The sequence below is a fragment of the Salvia hispanica genome, chromosome 3, assembly GCF_029641045.1.
Source record: "Salvia hispanica isolate PSC_SH4W2 chromosome 3, Shi_PSC_v1, whole genome shotgun sequence".
Classification (NCBI taxonomy): Eukaryota; Viridiplantae; Streptophyta; class Magnoliopsida; order Lamiales; family Lamiaceae; genus Salvia; species Salvia hispanica.
Genome location: NC_142694.1, coordinates 34,908,780 through 34,926,455, shown reverse-complemented (window position 1 = coordinate 34,926,455; position 17,676 = coordinate 34,908,780). Strand labels below are relative to the sequence as shown.

Sequence of the window (17,676 nt, the reverse complement as noted above, 5' to 3'; positions counted from 1 at the left end):
GCGATATTGTTGTGTAAGGGTAATTTGGTCAATTCATTATTTTAAAATATGAACAGATTTGGTATATCCCGTGATTTAGGTGCGGTGTAAATGAGCGTGAGTCGCTCTCTCTTCCCATCACCATTAATCTTTCTTCCAAAAAAAAAAAAAAAAAAAAAATTCAAATCGAAACCCTATAGGCGATTCACGATCTCGTCGATTTCTCTTCCCCAAACTGAAACCCTAGCAGACGATTCACTCGTTTCTTCGACTCTGAACTGGAAGCACCGTTTCCGACAGTTCGAAGCAAAGTCGACGGCGATATTGTGCAGTTTAACGGCGGTATGGTTTTGATTTTAGTTTCTGGAAATCGAATTCTAAAGATGATGTGATGTTTTGAAGTTTTTGATTTACAGTAGCGGTTGAGTTATGGGTAAATTGCGGTCATGTTTTTCTCGATTTTGATTGCGTTCATATTTGTCTCAATTTTGATTGTGTTAATCTCTCTCTAATGGTTATGTTGGGAGGCAATGAGACACGTTCATATTTGTCTCGATTTCGATTGTATTTATCAGATTTTGACTGTATTAGGCATTATAGATGATTCCCCAAGATTATCAACAACCGCCGATCTGTCTTGTACTCCCTCCGTCCCATTAAAGATGACCCACTTCCCTTTTTGGTTTGTCCCAATCAAGATGACCCATTACTTAAAATGAAAACCCCTTTATCTCTACTTTATCCCATCTCTCTTACTTTACTCTCTTCATTTAACACACAAAATAAAGTTGCATAAAATCCCGTGCCGTCCAAGAAAGGGGTCATCTTCCTTGGGACGGAGGGAGTATTTGTTAGCATATGCAATGGTTAGTCTACTGCTTGGTTACTATATGAAATATGCTTAACAATATGTTAATTCACATAAGGATGATGTATATCATTACCTAAAAAATTTTTGAATTGTCAAACACAGCATAAAAACTTTTAATGGCAAGAAAAAGGAAGGCAACGGCACAGGCTATTGATGAGGAGGAGGAATACCAAGTTCACTCTGAATATGATGAAACTGCAGGAGGTGGAAGAGAGCATGAGGAAAATTATTCTGCGGAGGACAACGGGTCAGCAATGGCAACTAATGGCCTAGGTAAAACATAGCTAATTGCTTGATAAAAATTCTTACATCAACTGAAATCTAATATTGATGTGTAATGTTAGAGATATTGCTTTTTAAGGGTTATTGTTGAACTAGACTCTGTATTGCTTTATAATGTATGGGATATTGCTTCCTAATGACAGCTTATGGCCCAGATGAAATTTGTATTGGTGTTGCTTTGTATAACATAAATTGCTTGCTAAAAATATTGACAACAACTGAAATCTAATATTGATGTATAATGTTAGGGATATTGCTTTGTAAGGGTAATTGTTGAACTAGAGTCCGTATTGTTGTATAATGTATGCGATATTGCTTCCTAATGGCAGCTAATGGCCCAGGTAAAAATATGTGTTGGCATTGCTTTGTAGAACATAGCTAATTGCTTGCTAAAAATATTGACAGCAACTGAGATCTAATATTGCTGTATAATGTATGGGATATTGCTTTGTAAAGGTAACTTGTTGAATTAGAGTCTGTATTGTTGTATAATGCATGAGATATTGCTTTGTAATGACAAAACAAAAGGAATATGCAATTATTTTTTTAGTTGCTCATTTATATTTTAAAAATTTTAGACGGATTTCTACATACAAGAATCTGAAGGCCTTCCTGCTGCTACGTGGCAAATACTGTTCAATGATGTATAGTAATGACAATCTGGCCATTGACTATGTCTTAAAAAATGCCATGAATCACTTTGAGGAAGGGAAAAAGAAGGGATCTATAGACGTTGAGAAGATGGTTGCGAACTACTGCATGCCTTGACAGATGATAGAAGTTTAAGTGTTTTTGGACATGAATTCTCGATTTAGTGTTGTTTTTTGCCTTGACTGATGGTTTTATTGGGTGACTATTCTTAGTTAAATACAAGATGGTTTTATTTTGGTGAAGACAATGTTGGCGACATAATTGAAATATTCTTTACTACATAGTAGTTTGATGCAGTGTAACTCTTTAATCTTGTATAAAATCTAAGCAAGACTTTGTGATGCAATATGTGATGTTTTACACCGCAGTTACGTCAATTTTCAGATGAAGCTTTGCACTGTGTTAAGGGCTAGGAATGAGAATGAAATCTCGATGCACAACAATATTCTTAGACTAAGAAATCAATCTCGCTGAACAGCAATATTCCTAGGCTAAAACCAATAAATCTGGTAACCAATGATATTGTATCATAAACAGTGAAAGTATAGTAATATAGAACCGCAAATACAAAGCGTTATCAAGGCAATATTCATAGACTAAGAAAACAATCTCACTGAACAACAATATTATTAGACTAAAACAACAATATTCCTGGACTAAAGCAGAACAATAATCTCGAAAGGTAAAACACAAATGCGATTAAATGAACTAGCTCTTCTATTTTATCCTTTTGTCTGCCACAATTCCTAGAGTCATAGTGACCCAGTTAACCACATTTTTTACACCGGCGCAATGGTTTGCTGCTCAATATCATGGCCTTCTCGTCTACGGACACCAAACGAATCTTAACATCACTTGCACAACCTTTGGTGATGGTGTCTGAAGATATATCAGAGTTTTTCGCCAAAAGACTCTTCCCAAGCTCTTCAATGCCAGCTGAAAATGAATCAATGATCCCAATATCACCATTAAATTTATTCTGGAAAAAAAATTTCAACAGCTTTATTCTTTGATTCAGATTCAATATAATGCAAGAATCGATTAATTAACCAGCTAAATGTGAAACTAAATACAACAATGCGGTAAAAAAACAAAATTAACATACATGCACAGAAACATATTAAATATAGCCCATCCTTAAGCTTAACTGATTGGCAGATACATATAAGTTATTGATAAAATGTCAATTAAATAATTTCATATGCAATATAAGGCAAATATCAATACATTGACCAGCGAAAATAAATCATAACACAGCAATGTGTTAATAATACAAAGAAAAAAAAGCATTAATAAACAAAATATAGCCAAGCCCAAAGCTGTATCTCATCAACTGTAAACATATAATTTCTTAACGGATCTGATAAATACTCATCCAAAAACGTAATTGCTCACCTTCTGGAAAAACATCCAAATCAAAATTGAGAATCGAATCACATGCCATGTTGTTTGCCATTCGAAATCAGACGACAATTATATAGTTGAAACGTCTTCGATCAATGCTGAAACTGAAAAAACGAAAATTATGGAACTAAAAAATGTGGAACTAAAAAATGTGGAACTAAAAATGCTGAAACTGGATACAAATTTGATGCAATTGAGATCAAAATTGTCTACAACTAAAGACGGAATCGATGAAACTATGGAATAACATTAACATTACCAGATTTGGATTGAAAAAGCGAGACCCAATTATCAACAGTTGAGATTCTCGTGACTAAGTTGGCGAAAATTAATGGTGGAATTCTCCAATATAAGCATCGGATTTGGATGAAAATGAGGTGAATATCATTGGAAAATTATTCATACTGGATTATTGATGAGAATCGTGTGATTAGAATCTCAATTTTGAGGAAATCTGGAACGAATTAATGGTGGAAATCTGGAATGAATTTTGTTGAAGAAAGAACAAGGAGAAAACGTGATTAGTGGGGTGAGTATAACCGATGCAATGTGATGCCAATATTACCCCTTACAGTATTTTTTTTAAAATTAAAAATGGCTGACATGTGGCAGCTTGAGCACCATCCGATTTTTAGATCTAAAAGTTCAAATTGATAGTATGGTGTCATTATAATAAGTGTTGTCATCTTAACATAATCCTATATTTACATACTTAAATAATTATAATTTACTAATATTTACTTTCATAGTAAGTTACTTAGTACATATAACTCTTTAAATGCACTAAAAAATAGAAAAATTAAATTATAATCATACTTTTGTTTGTGTGCATTTTACTTGCATACATATTTTTATGTATAAATATATAAGAAATAGAAAATTCTAATCATAAAATTTAAATAAAACTAACAAAGTGTTGTACTCCGTGATTATACTTATTTTTTAATTGTTGCCAAAAGATGATGAACATATATAAAATATTATTATTATATTATATTATATTATATGTAGTATATAAAATAATATATAAAATATTATATAAAATAATAGTATATATTATATAAAAAAATATTATTATTATTATATTATATGTAGTATATAAGTATGTAGTTTATACGTAGGAGGAAAAAAAATATTGATGATTTCAATATTAAAAATGATGCATTATTCTATAACAGTGATTTAATGCATATCTTCTATAAAAGTAGTTTAATGAATATCTACTAATGTTAACTCTATTAGTTGCATGTCTAGTTGGATGTGAGCTATTTATGTTTTCATTTATCAAAAGTTAATGCTTGAGTACACCATCTCGTAGTGACATTTTAGTGTGGAAGGTCCACTGAATATTTTCTTACTTGGATGTAAGTTGATTAGATGAAATTTTATTAAGTTATTATGGACTATATTTTTAATATTAACCTTTTCTAACTTTAGCGAGTGAATTTATCATTCCGTAAATTTTGAGTTGAATTGATATTTTTAGACAAGTTGTACTTAACTAGCTTCATATTTGAAGGATTTAATAGCTGAAAAATACAGTAATTATATATCAATTCATGTGTTAAAACACCACTTTAAAATTTAGTTAAAATGTGGAGTACATGAACTTTTGTACTCTATGAAGCAAATTTCTCACGATCAAGTATTTTGGAAAAATTTAAATCCTATGTGGCATGCCCAATGGTAATTTTAATTGACATAGAGATAACATGATAAAATTAATATTGAAACGATAAATCAACACAACGAAACTCTGTCATTTTATTGATGAATTAGGTAGATTTTGTATTATATTACTCTATTTTAATTTTGTGTGTACTTTCTTGATGAAACGATATCATAAAAAATTGAAAAAATGCTAAAATTCATGCTTTTAATTATCGGTTTTTAGGCAGTTTTCCAAACTAGTACTTGTAAACTATAACCTAAAATAAATAAATATATAACTCAGCCAACTAATTACCAATGCCATATAATTCTAACAAGGGACCACCATTATATTGATAAATCAACCATTTCTCACCCAACAACACTATTTTATAGTGCATTAAATTCCCCCTCCATAAGAATTACTACAATTAAATGAAACCTCAATAAATAGGCTTCAAAACAAACAACTTGCAAGCATGAGAATCTATATTTGCTGTCAAATTTCCTGTAAATGTTGAAGTCAGAGTCTTGTGCTGCAAAAACAAAGATACACATGTCAGAAATTCATTCGCAAACGAATTTATCGAAACTAACCGGGAACGTATTAAGGGCGAACCGGGTGAAGCCATAAGATAACAATAAGAACATATAGGAATGGTGTTGGAGTGTAGAGATATATACCTCCCAAAGGTCTCTGGCTTTGACAGAAGTAGCCGGGGAGATGCCTATGTCGTCCCAATGGGCTGTGATCGGAGTAGCCACCGAGCCTCGGTTAAGCAGCAACACGGCTATCCTGTAGTGCGAAAGCGGCCCGGACCACACCTGCTCGAACACCAAATAATCGAATTATGTCTACTCAGATCTGCATCTCATCACTATATTGTATTTGTAGTTGTATATATTACGTACCTCCCAATCACCTTCCATCCTAACCTTCTTGGCCTGAACACCTAGCTTGTCTGTCCATAATCACATCACAAAATGTCACAACAAGAATATAAAAGGACGAATGGTCGCTAATAACACCAACTTTGGCCGAATTCTTGATTTTCTCATCAACTTTAAACTTAGGCATAAAAATCATGCATTGGTGTGTAGTTTCGGATTTCCTACAATAGACGATGTCAGATAATCTCATATGACGTCCTTTTTTTTCCCTTTTTTTTTTTGTTATTTATATCCATGTGGTTTCACTTATGTTACACAAGGAGTAACTAGGGCACGTAGGAGTCACGTTCGCTGTGGAAATCCCAAAAATTCGAAAAACTACGATAAAACTCATGATTTTCACAATCAAAATTTAAGTTCGTGGGAAAATTCAAAATTCAGCCAAAATTTGCAATATTAACAACTAAATTTGCCCAAAAGAAAAAGAAGATAAATGGAAGAATTTGTTACCTTGATTGAGTGTAATGACCTCCTTATTGGCTATAATCTCCATGGTATCTTTGCTTATATTTCTCACATCACAACCTATTAGCAATGGTGCCTAAAACCAATGCACACATACCAACAATAATTACATATACAACAAATCTCAAATCTCAAATCTCAATCCAACTTAGAGTTACAAGATGTTTTATACCTTAGAAATAGCCCAAATACTAAAGTGCACAATGTACTCATTCTTGGTCATTCCTCCATTCCCAACCTCAAGCATGTCCGGATCTGTTCAAACTCAAACTCAAACTCGAACATTTGTGCGAAAAAAAAACAAGTGGGAAAAAACACAAGTTGTTAGTAACTTACCATTCCATCCACCCGGCCTAGCATACTCTGCATAAACCTCATTCTGATCAGCCCTTGACACCATGCTGTCCCAATTATCCGAAATGTCGTTAGTCGTTCGCCAGCTGTTCCCCACCGTGTAGCCCCACAGCGCCGGGTGCATATCCCCCCACTCGCATAGCGACAAGAAGATGGGCCTTCCCGTGTTCATCAGAGCCCGGGTCATCACCGGATACCTACACAACACAATTAATCCATAATGTTTAATGTTACGTACATGTATCAATTCTTTCTTATATTTTATTCTCTTTCGTCACCTCAGAGTTGGCTTAATGCCACCATTGTTACAGTTGTCATACTTGAGATAATCAATGCCCTGCGAAAAAAAAATTAGAAACAATATAACGCAGTGTTTTTCAACTCCAATTAGTATGAAACTTTTTTTAAAGTGACCCAAAAATAGACAATATCATACTAACAAAAAAAATAGCCATAGCTATAAAAATATACCCATGAGGCAAAGGTTTTTGCGTCTATCTCTTCGTGTCCGAGTGAACCGGGCATCTTCTTGCTGCAAGTCAAGTGTCTGCAAACCAAGAAAAGGATAAGCCTTGTGTTTTGATTCATTTGAAAGAAATTGTTGGTGTTGTTGTTACCCTGCATCTGAGTAGATTCCTAGCTTAAGACCTTTGCTATGGACATAATCAGATAAGGCCTTAATTCCAGAAGGAAATGTTGAATTTTTAGGCACCATGCTTCCCTGAAATTTCCAACATCATCAAGCACATGTAAAAATCAACAGGAGAAGCTTCAAGGGCTGTTCAAAATATTTTTAAAAATCGAATATCCAACCAGAATCAAATTGAAATTTAAAATTTAGTTCGATTTTATTCGTTATAGTTTCCGTTCAGTTAATTTTTAACAAAAATTAAGTTTTTTAGTTTGATTCGATTCAGAAATTTAAAAAGGAAATAAAAAAAGAATTTGGTATATATATATATATGGGGTGCGTTAAAATGACAACACTCTTAAAATGACACTGTGACACCACGCTAGACTGCAATATTATATATGCTAGACTGCAATAGTATAAACGCTAGACAGCAATCTACAACAATCTATATATTGTAGTCTAGCGTATTGGATATTGCAGGCCGCGTCACCTTGCAGTCTAGAGTATTTGATATTGCAGTCTAGAGTATTGGATGTTGCAGTCCGCGTACATTTACCTTTGCGAATTTTTTATGATTGCCACATGGCAGCTGATTATTCGCCCACGTGTACAAATGATTGACTAAGAATGGTGGTATGGTGTTATTTTAAAATGGGTTGTCATTTTAACACATCCCTCTATATATATATATATATATATATATATATATATATATTTATATAAAAAACAAAGCCTAGTAAAAATAGATCTGGATAAATTTTAATTTTGAACAGTAAAAATTAAGTATAAATTTTGAATAGTGAGAATAGATCTAGCATTATATTAACTTTATTCTTGAGAATAGTCATGATACAATATTAATTAATATTAGATGATTCTTCTAGTATATTTTTGGATTCCCATTTAAATTGGTTTTTGGTTTAAATTGGTTTTCATAGCTCAAAAAATTGTTTTTCCATCTATTGATTAATCGAAAACTGAATGCTCACCCATAACAATTTCTCCAAAGAACGTAAAAAGAACATACCTTGCTGTCGCGTTCGAGTTCAGCCCAGCAATCATCTGTGAGTCACATAATCTTGCATTGTCACAAAAATGACTAGAAAAAATTGGGGAAAAATAATAGCAGCATTATTATTTTTTACCTATGTTGACATAATTGTATCCCAATTTAGCAAGGCCAGTTGAGACAAGGGCATCAGCTGACACACAAAAAACCATAGATTTTTCTTAGTCATCAAAGAAGATAAAATAATGAGAATGAAAAAAACCATCATTACCAGTTTCTTTGATGATCTTCTCATCAATCATACAGTTGAAATGATTCCAACTATTCCATCTAAATATGAACAAAAATAGATGTTTTTACATGTTAGAAAATGGAGGGCATAATAAGTAGATTGAAGATAAGTTTTTTACCCCATTGGAGGGGTGGAACCAATGCCATTTCCAAGAAGATTCCGGCGGCTTAAGGCGCCAGAATCCGATGAAGAAGATGCTGTTATTACAGCACACATGATTAGGAAGGAGCAAGTCCTAACAACAAGTGATGAAGAGCCCATTGTTGATGTTTGATGAAATGGAAGCATGAGGAGTGACACAATTTATAGAGTGGAAGATGGTGTTTGGGATGAGAAAATTTTAAAGTAAATATAGTTAGGATTTTGGATGCCTTTGTTTTTCACTTTTTTTTTTCAAATTTGAGGGCCTTCTCTGCTTTAGTATTTCTCTTGCGACAAAACTTAGAATCAATAATTGAGATGAGGGTCTAATTTTTTTTTTAATCCCTCGGTCCGGTAACATGTGTCTTTTTTTCACTTTTTATTATATTTAGTGAGTGAATTTCGCGTTCCACTAACTCATTTCACTAATGTTTTATTGTAAAACTAATGTATAGAAGCTTGATCCACATTCTATCAGGGACGAACACATAAATTTATTTTAGTAAAAAATATAATATTTTAAACTTTGAGTTGACTTATTTTAGACACTACTTTTACTATGATTTTTTTTGTAATAAGTGCTTTTGTTTTTAGTAAGGACTATAAACTTCAAAATTTTGAGTTCAAAAATTTTATAGGCAATTTTTTCATATAATTTCTTATAGTAAGTGTTTCTGCAAGCGATTTGCACAAAAAACCAATAATGCGATATGTTATAGTTTTATGAATTTTTTATATATATATTAAAAAGATTCTAAGTTAAAAATGGCGAGCAAGTATGTCCACATACAAAAATGATATACATAGAAAATTAAGAAATTTTCAATTTTGGAGGGGCTTAAGCCCCTTGTTAACACCATGTGGGTTCACATATGCCTTCATTCCTTCACTTCTGTTAAAAACTGAGACACGTATTGCTAAGGATATATTTTGTTTTTTTTTAATGTACTTATTGTTTCTGTTTGGTATTTCTGGTAAAAGTGGTTAGAGTTGTCTCCACACTTCACATGGATTTTACTTGAGGAATTCTGGTAAAGATATTTTGCACAAAACCTGCAGTATTAATAGACACCTAGCTTGCAAATTGTAATAAGTCATTATACCCTATCTATTTTTTTCATAAATAAAATTTACATTTTAGAAAGTGCATAATTCCCCTATCTAATAATTTGCCTAGATTGAATGAGACGTCTCACCCGTTTGAGCTTGTGACATTAGCAATTAATGTAGATTTAAACATATTGAATAATAAGAAATCTATTTGTCAGATCATATTCATGTACTTACCTGAAATTAATGATTTTTTTTTATATTCGTCTTCTCACACACACACCGTGAAATATTTACATTGAATTTTCTTAATATTACTTGTATTGTTTTATTGTCCACACAAATTAATTCAACCACTTATTACTTCCCAAAAGATAAATAAATTCAACCATTGTATATTAATAGAAGGAATAAGAAACACCAACTAAGTGATATCCCATCAAAAAATTGTATACAATTTTATTTTTATTATTGCTTTTATAAACTTTTATCATAACCAACAATATTAAGATATTTCCTAAGTGCATGTTTTGGAGTACATTAGAAATGATTGGAGTGTGCCATTTTTCACATATATTCTTATAAATAATAAGGATAATAATATTAAACGCCTCTTTTCCAACTTGCCAATATATTTCCACAAAATACCCAATTTGGAAACAAATATCATGCACATGATACAACAGATAAAATATTGCTAATCACTCTTATCTGTATTTAATTTCCTAAATCTTATCATATCTAATGAAATCCTACATTCGATACAATATATACATATCTAACATAATTTTGTTATATCAAAACATATTAAATTTAAATTAAAGAAAATAAATAAAAAACTTATAAGCAATCTTGTTGTCAGATCTTATTCGTGTAAGTATTTACTTAAATAAATAATTATATATTGTGTAATGATAAAATGCAAACTCATATATTGTACAAACTTCAAACTATGATCTGGACCGTTAAAAAATATCAACAGATGACAAAATAGTAGCAACAGAAAATGTCAACACAGTGTCAACACAACATCAACCGTTGACATTATGTTGACATTTTCTGTTGCTACTATTTTGTCATCTGTTGACATTTATAAACGGTCCAGATTATAATTTGGAGTTTGTACAATATTTAAAGTTTGCATTTGAGGTGTCGAGTTCGAGCTCTCTTGACATCAGTTGTAATTTCCTCATTTCTTAGAAGTTTATTTGTAATTTCCTCATTCATATAGGAGTTAATTTTAAAAAAATAAATAAATAAAATTTGTATTTGATTACATCCCTATATTAATTTTTGTTATTGCTTTATGATTTCCAAGCTGTCTAATTAATATCACACACACTTTGAACTATTTACATCGAATTTTCTTAATATGAAGAGATAATCTGTGAGAGGAAAGTATTGATTTGGCTAGTTATCATACTTTGATATTACAAGACAATTGTATCCACACAAATTAATTGAGCCACTTATTACCTCCCAAAAGATGAAATACATTCAACCATTGAGGATTAATAGAAGGAACAAGAAACATGTCCCATCAAATCATAAATATTCCATTGTTTTGTATGTGTGTGAAAAAAGAAAAATAATTATGAGGTGAATGAATGTGGATCTGGTTGATATTTCATATAAATGCTAAGGATAATAATAATTTATTAATATTTTCCACCAAACACCCAATTTAGATAAAGACAACTGTTATGCATACGAAAATATAGATAAATTTTTGCTAATAATTCTTATCAGCATATATTTTCCTTCATCTTATCATATGATTCATATCTGATGAAATCCTACCTTGAATAGTGCAATTTATACATACATGTATATCTAACTTATTTTTAAAATTTTTGTAAAGACTTCCCATACTTTGACTTTTATTTTTCGAATATTTCATTAGTGTCATAAGTGACAGTGGGAAAATATTATGGGCCAAAAGCAATAGAAAAAAGTTGTCTAGATTTTATTGGGTAGCAATACCACTATTCCAATTTCCAACTCATTTTTCCACCAAGCCTTCTCTCCATCTTGCGTTAGTGACGTGTTTGGTGAACACATTTGTTTGTTTTGGTAGGTATTGAGAGATCCTTCCCTTTTCAACCTCTTTTTGCTTTTTCCAATTTATTTTTCCTCTTTCAGTTTCACCATTTACTTTTTTCTATTTTTAGAGTTTAAAGTGTTCGGCATTTTGGCCATAATTTGGACCTCGGTCGAAAAGGAATAATAGACGATAAAACACAATTTAATTGATAAAGAGTTTCTTCCCCTTCCAATCGATCGAAAATTCAAATCAAAGTGACATAAATAAAGAGTCGCCATCGAATCATTTTGAGAAAAGTGAACAAAATAGAACAGCAAAAAAAGAGAGAAAAAATCGTCTATTTATCCCACTATAAAAATGTGTTTCATATACTTTATTCGATTGTCTTGCTAAGAAACATTATTTTTATATATAAAATGTGGAATATTGGTCTCTTAACTATTAATTTTGACTTAATTCTAGTATTTTCACGAACTATAATGTTGATTAAAATATCACAAACTTGTATGTTGTTTTCCACAACGGGTTAATTACCATAGCTGACCAACGCACTTTTTTCTTTCTACTATACATAAATAATTCAACGTTACTTCTACTTGGCTTTTATCCTATTTGTCATGAATTTAAAAGGTGGTCATAAATATCATTAACATTTCACGATTGTCTATGTAGAATAAATTTTTACCAAAAATATATTATTTGGACAGGAATGATCAATAACACACAAAAAATATAAAAATTTGTAATTCTTTAAATTAATTTTAAGTCAACTTTTAGTCAATCATTATATACACAATTTTTTAAGTCGACTTTTAGTAAATTCAATCATTATATACACAATTTTTTATTCTCTGTATCCAATTTATGTAAACGACTTATAATAGGATGAGAGGAGTATTAATAATTCACCATGAGTCTATGACGTATAGGAGTATTAAGCAGCATCATTGGCATAAACGCTACACCAAATTAAACATTTCATAAGACAAAGACAACAAAGTATAAAAAGGTCAACGGAATGTGAGTAGGAAAAATTCACTATGACAAGTATCATTGGCTTAAAAGCTACACTAAATTCAAAAATACCAATAAGACAATGACAATAAAGTATAAAAAGGTCAACGGAATGTAATTTTAAGAAATGTAATTATATATATTATAATATAATTGCTAATAGAATATGAGTTTTTATTTTTATATTATATAATAATAAACTTCAAATTTAGTGTCTAAAAAATAGGGTTCTTTCTTTTACATTCCTGAAAAATAAATAATCAGAATAATTATTTTACTTATATCATAAATTGATTGTATAAAAAATAGGGTTCGTACTTTAATTGAAATATTGCTTAGATATTAAATATGTCTAAAAAAATATATCGAATTTATATTAAAATATTATTTAAATTTATAAAGAATATAAAACTTAAAAATAATTTTCAAAATTATAAAATAAATCAAATTTATTTCTTTATAATTAAAACTAAATCGTACTACAATTTTCAACCTAAAATAAATTAGAGATAAAAAAGATATGTCCTTAATAGGTTTAGCCGTTTAGGGGCAAATAATAAAAAAGACATGATCTTTTTTACTTTCTTGAGACCAAATAAGATACAAACTTCATTTTTCCGACACTAAATTTAAATTTCACAATATATTACTACTGATAAACATTAATTTTGCAGTGGAGTTAATTGAGTTAGTGAATATTAAACCCTACGTACGAAATAAAAATAAATAAAATGAGACATGAAATGAAAGGGTGAAGGAGTACTAATAAAGTACTATGATGCATCATCAACAACGTAAAAACTATAGTACACTAAATTCAATATTCCATAAGACAATCATCAACAACATAAAAACTACACTAAATTCCACATTCCACAAGACAGATGAAAACAAGAAAATAAAAAAACTGAATTACATAGGGAGGAGTTCAATATTAATATTACAAAACTAGTTCCATATGTCTGCCTGCATTATTATATAGTAATCATTTAAAATAAAAATGGCAGCCCACATATATAAGTCTTCTTCAATTGAGAAACATCAGTCACAATCACATAATACCCTCATTACTTGACCAAGCAAATCTTGATCACCGACGCCGCCCCGATACGGTGGAGGGCGACGACGGCGTCGCCGGGCTGGCAGAGCCCTCTCGCGGTCGCAAACTTCAGCGCCCCTTGAAGAATGACCTCGGTCGACTCGGTATCCGTGGCTTTCGCGGACCCTTCCGCAAGAACCGGGATCAGCCCTCGGTACACCAGGCTCTGCCTCGCCGGTGACTCGTCGCTCACCGACCAATCGAATGAGTCCGTCGTCAGAAGCGGGACGACCACCGACAGGATCGGGACCGCCGGCCGGTACTTCGCCACCAGCTTCGCCGTCGACCCGCCGCGCGTCATCACTACGATCAGCTTCGCCCTCGCCTTGTTCGCCGTGCGCACGGCCGACGACGCGAGCGACTCCAGCGGGCTCATCGGCAGCGGGGTCGACTTGATCATCGCCTTGAAGATCGCCCCGTAGTCGAGGGAGGACTCGGCTTCGACGCAGATCCGGGACATGATCTTCACGGCAAGCTCAGGGTAGGCCCCCGCGGCGCTCTCCCCGCTGAGCATCACGCAGTCGGTGCCGTCCAGGACGGCGTTGGCCACGTCGGTCGCCTCGGCACGGGTCGGCCTCGGAGACTTGATCATGGACTCGAGCATCTGTGTGGCGGTCACGACGGGTTTGCCCGCGAGGTTGCACTTGTAGATCATCATCTTCTGCGCGAGGAATATCTTCTCAACCGGGATTTCCATTCCGAGATCGCCACGAGCAACCATGAACGAGTCAGTCTCGCGGAGGATTTCATCGAAATTGATAACCCCCTCTTGGTTCTCAACCTTGAACACAAAATTCAAGAATCAGTCAAGAACACAAAATTCAAGAATCAGTCAAGAACACGAAAACATATTGACAAAATCGAAGTCGAACGAACCTTTGACATCAACTGAATACGCTTGGAATGAGGGCCGAGGACCTTCCTGACATTGACGAGATCAGATCCCTTGCGCACGAACGAGAGAGCAATCATATCGATGTTATTAGGAACGCCCCATTCGAGGATGTCTTCCTTGTCCTTATCCGTGAGCGTGGGAAGATCCACAACCACACCAGGCAAGTTGACGTTTTTCCTCTCACCGAGCATAGCCGTGTTCTCGCACCGACATCTCACAGTTCCAGCAGCAGGGTCACATGACAACACGTAAAATGTGATGGTACCGTCCGCACACAGAATAGTGTTTCCGGGTTTCAAGTCGACGGGAAGTTTTTTGTAACTCATGGAGATCATCTCCTCGTCTCCTTTTATGGTGTAATCAGTTGTTATAGTGATCTCCTGGCCTTCCTTGAGTTGAATTGGCTTTGCATCCTTGAGGAAACCAGTTCGAATCTCGGGGCCCTGATGAATGATTCAAGAAATCACATGACCTATCGATTCCAACTATTGTAAAATCGACACAAACTAACGGAAATAAAAGCACTGAACTAGATCAAGAAAATGCAATCGAAGCCATTACGATTATATCTTCCATGTAGATAGATTGATTGGGATAAAGATCATTCTTGCTTTATACATCCAACCAACAAAGAATAGTTAAAGAAATCCCATGACCGATCAATCCCAACTATCGTAAAAACTACACAAACTTGCGAAAAAAGCACTAAACTAGATCAAGAAACCAGACAAATACAGCAAGTGAAGCTCAACAAATGATATCCTTCAAATAAGAGACGAATAAAGAGCAACCAATCAACCAACCTTGGTGTCGAGCATGACAGCAGCGAGGATCTGAGTGTTGTGCATAGCAATTTTGAGGTTGTCGAGCGTTTCCTGGTGGTATTCATGGGTGCCATGTGAAAAGTTGAATCGAGCAACGTTCATCCCAGCTCGAAGCAGCTTCTCCAGCATCGGCACCGTTCTAGAAGCCGGCCCCAGGGTGCACACGATCTTCGTCTTTGGAACCCTGATATCATCACTTGGCTGCCCCTTCAAGATCCCCTCAAAGTCTACATTCGCCATTGCTTCAAAACTTATCTGCAGATTAAACTTAGACTTAAGCAACAACTCAGATTCAAGTGGGAATATCCAACTGTATGAATCACACTATGGAATCAATCGAATCTAATCGATTATGCCCTAATGATTCTTTTTCCCCTTTTAGACAACATTCGGATAAACATAAACCTTAAACCACACAATACAAAGCATGAATTAAACTTCCACTCAAGCAAGAACTCAGATTCTAATGGTAATATCAAAACTGCATGAATCACACTAGAAACATGGAATCAATCGAATCGAATCAAATGTCCTTATGGTTCTTTTTCCTCCTTTTAGACAAATTATTCAGATAAACATGAGCCTAAAACCACACAAATACAGCAAGTGAAGCTCAACAACTAAAGAAATCTTTTCTTTAGCTGCAAATTAAACTTACACTTGAGCAAGAATTCAGATTCAAATGGGAATATCAAACTGCATGAATCACACTGTAAACATAGAACCAATCATATTAAATCAAATCGAATATGCCCTTTTGATTCTTTTCCCATTATCCAGTTAAGTCTAAACCCACAAATACAGCAAGTGAAGCTCAACAACTAAAAGAGTCTTTCCTTTACCTACAAATTAAAAGCAAGAACTCAGATCAAATGGGAATATCAAACTGCATGAATCACACACACTATAAACATGGAACAAAATCGAATTATTCAAATCAAATATGCCCTTGTGATTCTATTTTCCTCCTTTTAGACAACATTATTCACATAAACATAAGCCTAAAACCACATAAATACAACAATGAAGCTCAACAAGTAAAAAAAATCTCATCTTTACCTGCAAATCAAACTCACACTAAAGCAAGAACTCAGATTCAAATGGGAATATGAAACTGCAAGAGTCACACTACGAAAATGGAATCAAATCGAATATGCCCTTATGATTCTCTTTCCCCTTGTAGACAACATTATTCAGATAAACATAAACACAAAAACAGAAGTGAAGCTCAACAACCAATAAAAATCGTTTCTTTACCAAGATTTCAAGAACCAACCCACAAATAAATTCAGGGAAGCACCGAGTGTAAATGGACTAAGGCACAAATCTTGTTTGAATTTGAAGTTGAAAAAGAGACTAACCTGTTGAATGAGAAAATTCTAAAAGGCTACAGATCTGTGTGAATTTCCTTGTCCAAAATAAGTTGATTAGTGTCGCAAACGCCACGTGCTATAAACCGGAAACCGGAGCTCCCAGCCGCAGATTTTTTTTTGTTTTTCACTTGTTTCAAATGGTTACTTTTTTCAAAAGAAATCGCACCTTAATTATTGCCTCACTATTTTAGGTAGATATTGTAATTCTAGCTTTCTTTCAGTGCAAAGTGTGCAGTTATACGATAGCCTATCTCGGATTTTTGGTTGTGAATCGGTGCAAATCACTAGAAATTGGATCGAATTTAAAATTGGTCGATGGTTGAATTTTTTTTGTTACATTTTCTTAAAAATGGTAGCAACGAAATCATATTTTTTCATATGTTTTTTTTAATTTATAGATGTTGGAATCTATGTCCGGTCAATGAACTTTGACCAATTATAATTTCAACGAGATATTTAATTTTGTGAAATTAAATAATGTAGTGTCGATCTACGTTCGGAGTAGATGACCGTGGTATATTTATTTTCTCAAATCCGATTCCCGGTGAGTGAGAAATAATTGATTAAAATTGTGCAAAATTGCAAACTTAATGAGCTATGAGAGAAGCTTAGAGAATAATTAAGAGAGTTAATTATCCCACATTGGAAGTTACAACCTTATTAAACTAGTATTTAATAAGAAGGATTATTACAT

General features: G+C 33.4%; 2 protein-coding genes and 2 long non-coding RNA genes across 7 annotated transcripts; 1 reads left to right on the top strand and 3 right to left on the bottom strand.

The window, feature by feature from the left end:
* Nucleotides 1-117: 117 nt before the first annotated feature.
* On the top strand, nt 118-2,081 carry LOC125216809 (uncharacterized). Its single transcript, XR_007175459.2, has 3 exons — nt 118-321; nt 953-1,123; nt 1,711-2,081. It is a non-coding gene; the product is annotated as an uncharacterized LOC125216809 (long non-coding RNA).
* Nucleotides 2,082-2,290: 209 nt separating this feature from the next.
* LOC125215913 (uncharacterized) lies at nt 2,291-3,726 on the bottom strand. Its single transcript, XR_007175321.1, has 3 exons — nt 3,447-3,726; nt 3,179-3,291; nt 2,291-2,719 (listed from the first exon to the last, which is right to left on the bottom strand). It is a non-coding gene; the product is annotated as an uncharacterized LOC125215913 (long non-coding RNA).
* Nucleotides 3,727-5,163: 1,437 nt separating this feature from the next.
* LOC125215427 (alpha-galactosidase 1-like) lies at nt 5,164-8,903 on the bottom strand. Its single transcript, XM_048116841.2, has 13 exons — nt 8,661-8,903; nt 8,522-8,580; nt 8,387-8,443; nt 8,269-8,303; nt 7,225-7,328; nt 7,079-7,154; nt 6,886-6,944; nt 6,590-6,804; nt 6,426-6,508; nt 6,239-6,329; nt 5,750-5,799; nt 5,522-5,662; nt 5,164-5,373 (listed from the first exon to the last, which is right to left on the bottom strand). The coding sequence occupies exons 1-13, from the start codon at nt 8,828-8,830 to the stop codon at nt 5,281-5,283; spliced, it is 1,233 nt and encodes a 410-aa protein (XP_047972798.1). The 5' UTR covers nt 8,831-8,903; the 3' UTR covers nt 5,164-5,280.
* Nucleotides 8,904-13,535: 4,632 nt separating this feature from the next.
* Nucleotides 13,536-17,125, bottom strand: LOC125214039 (pyruvate kinase, cytosolic isozyme). Of its 4 annotated transcripts, none has more exons than XM_048114890.2 (4): nt 16,971-17,125; nt 15,589-15,864; nt 14,767-15,228; nt 13,536-14,671 (listed from the first exon to the last, which is right to left on the bottom strand). In XM_048114890.2, the coding sequence occupies exons 2-4, from the start codon at nt 15,847-15,849 to the stop codon at nt 13,859-13,861; spliced, it is 1,536 nt and encodes a 511-aa protein (XP_047970847.1). In that variant the 5' UTR covers nt 15,850-15,864; nt 16,971-17,125; the 3' UTR covers nt 13,536-13,858. The 4 variants fall into 4 exon arrangements, with proteins under 4 accessions (XP_047970847.1, XP_047970846.1, XP_088924788.1 ...); XM_048114889.2 differs by having other exon boundaries at nt 16,867-17,011; XM_089068662.1 differs by lacking the exon at nt 16,971-17,125 and adding an exon at nt 16,886-16,909.
* Nucleotides 17,126-17,676: the final 551 nt, after the last annotated feature.

Coding starts and splice junctions, on each gene's coding strand:
- LOC125215427 (XM_048116841.2), bottom strand. CDS start 8,830: ATGCTTCCATTTCATCAAACATCAACAATGGGCTCTTCATCACTTGTT. Junction 7,329..8,268: donor AACTCGAACGCGACAGCAAG/GTATGTTCTTTT, acceptor TGGAAATTTCAG/GGAAGCATGGTGCCTAAAAA. Junction 6,330..6,425: donor GTATTTGGGCTATTTCTAAG/GTATAAAACATC, acceptor CATTGGTTTTAG/GCACCATTGCTAATAGGTTG.
- LOC125214039 (XM_048114890.2), bottom strand. CDS start 15,849: ATGGCGAATGTAGACTTTGAGGGGATCTTGAAGGGGCAGCCAAGTGAT. Junction 15,229..15,588: donor CTGTCATGCTCGACACCAAG/GTTGGTTGATTG, acceptor ATCATTCATCAG/GGCCCCGAGATTCGAACTGG. Junction 14,672..14,766: donor GTATTCAGTTGATGTCAAAG/GTTCGTTCGACT, acceptor TTTGTGTTCAAG/GTTGAGAACCAAGAGGGGGT.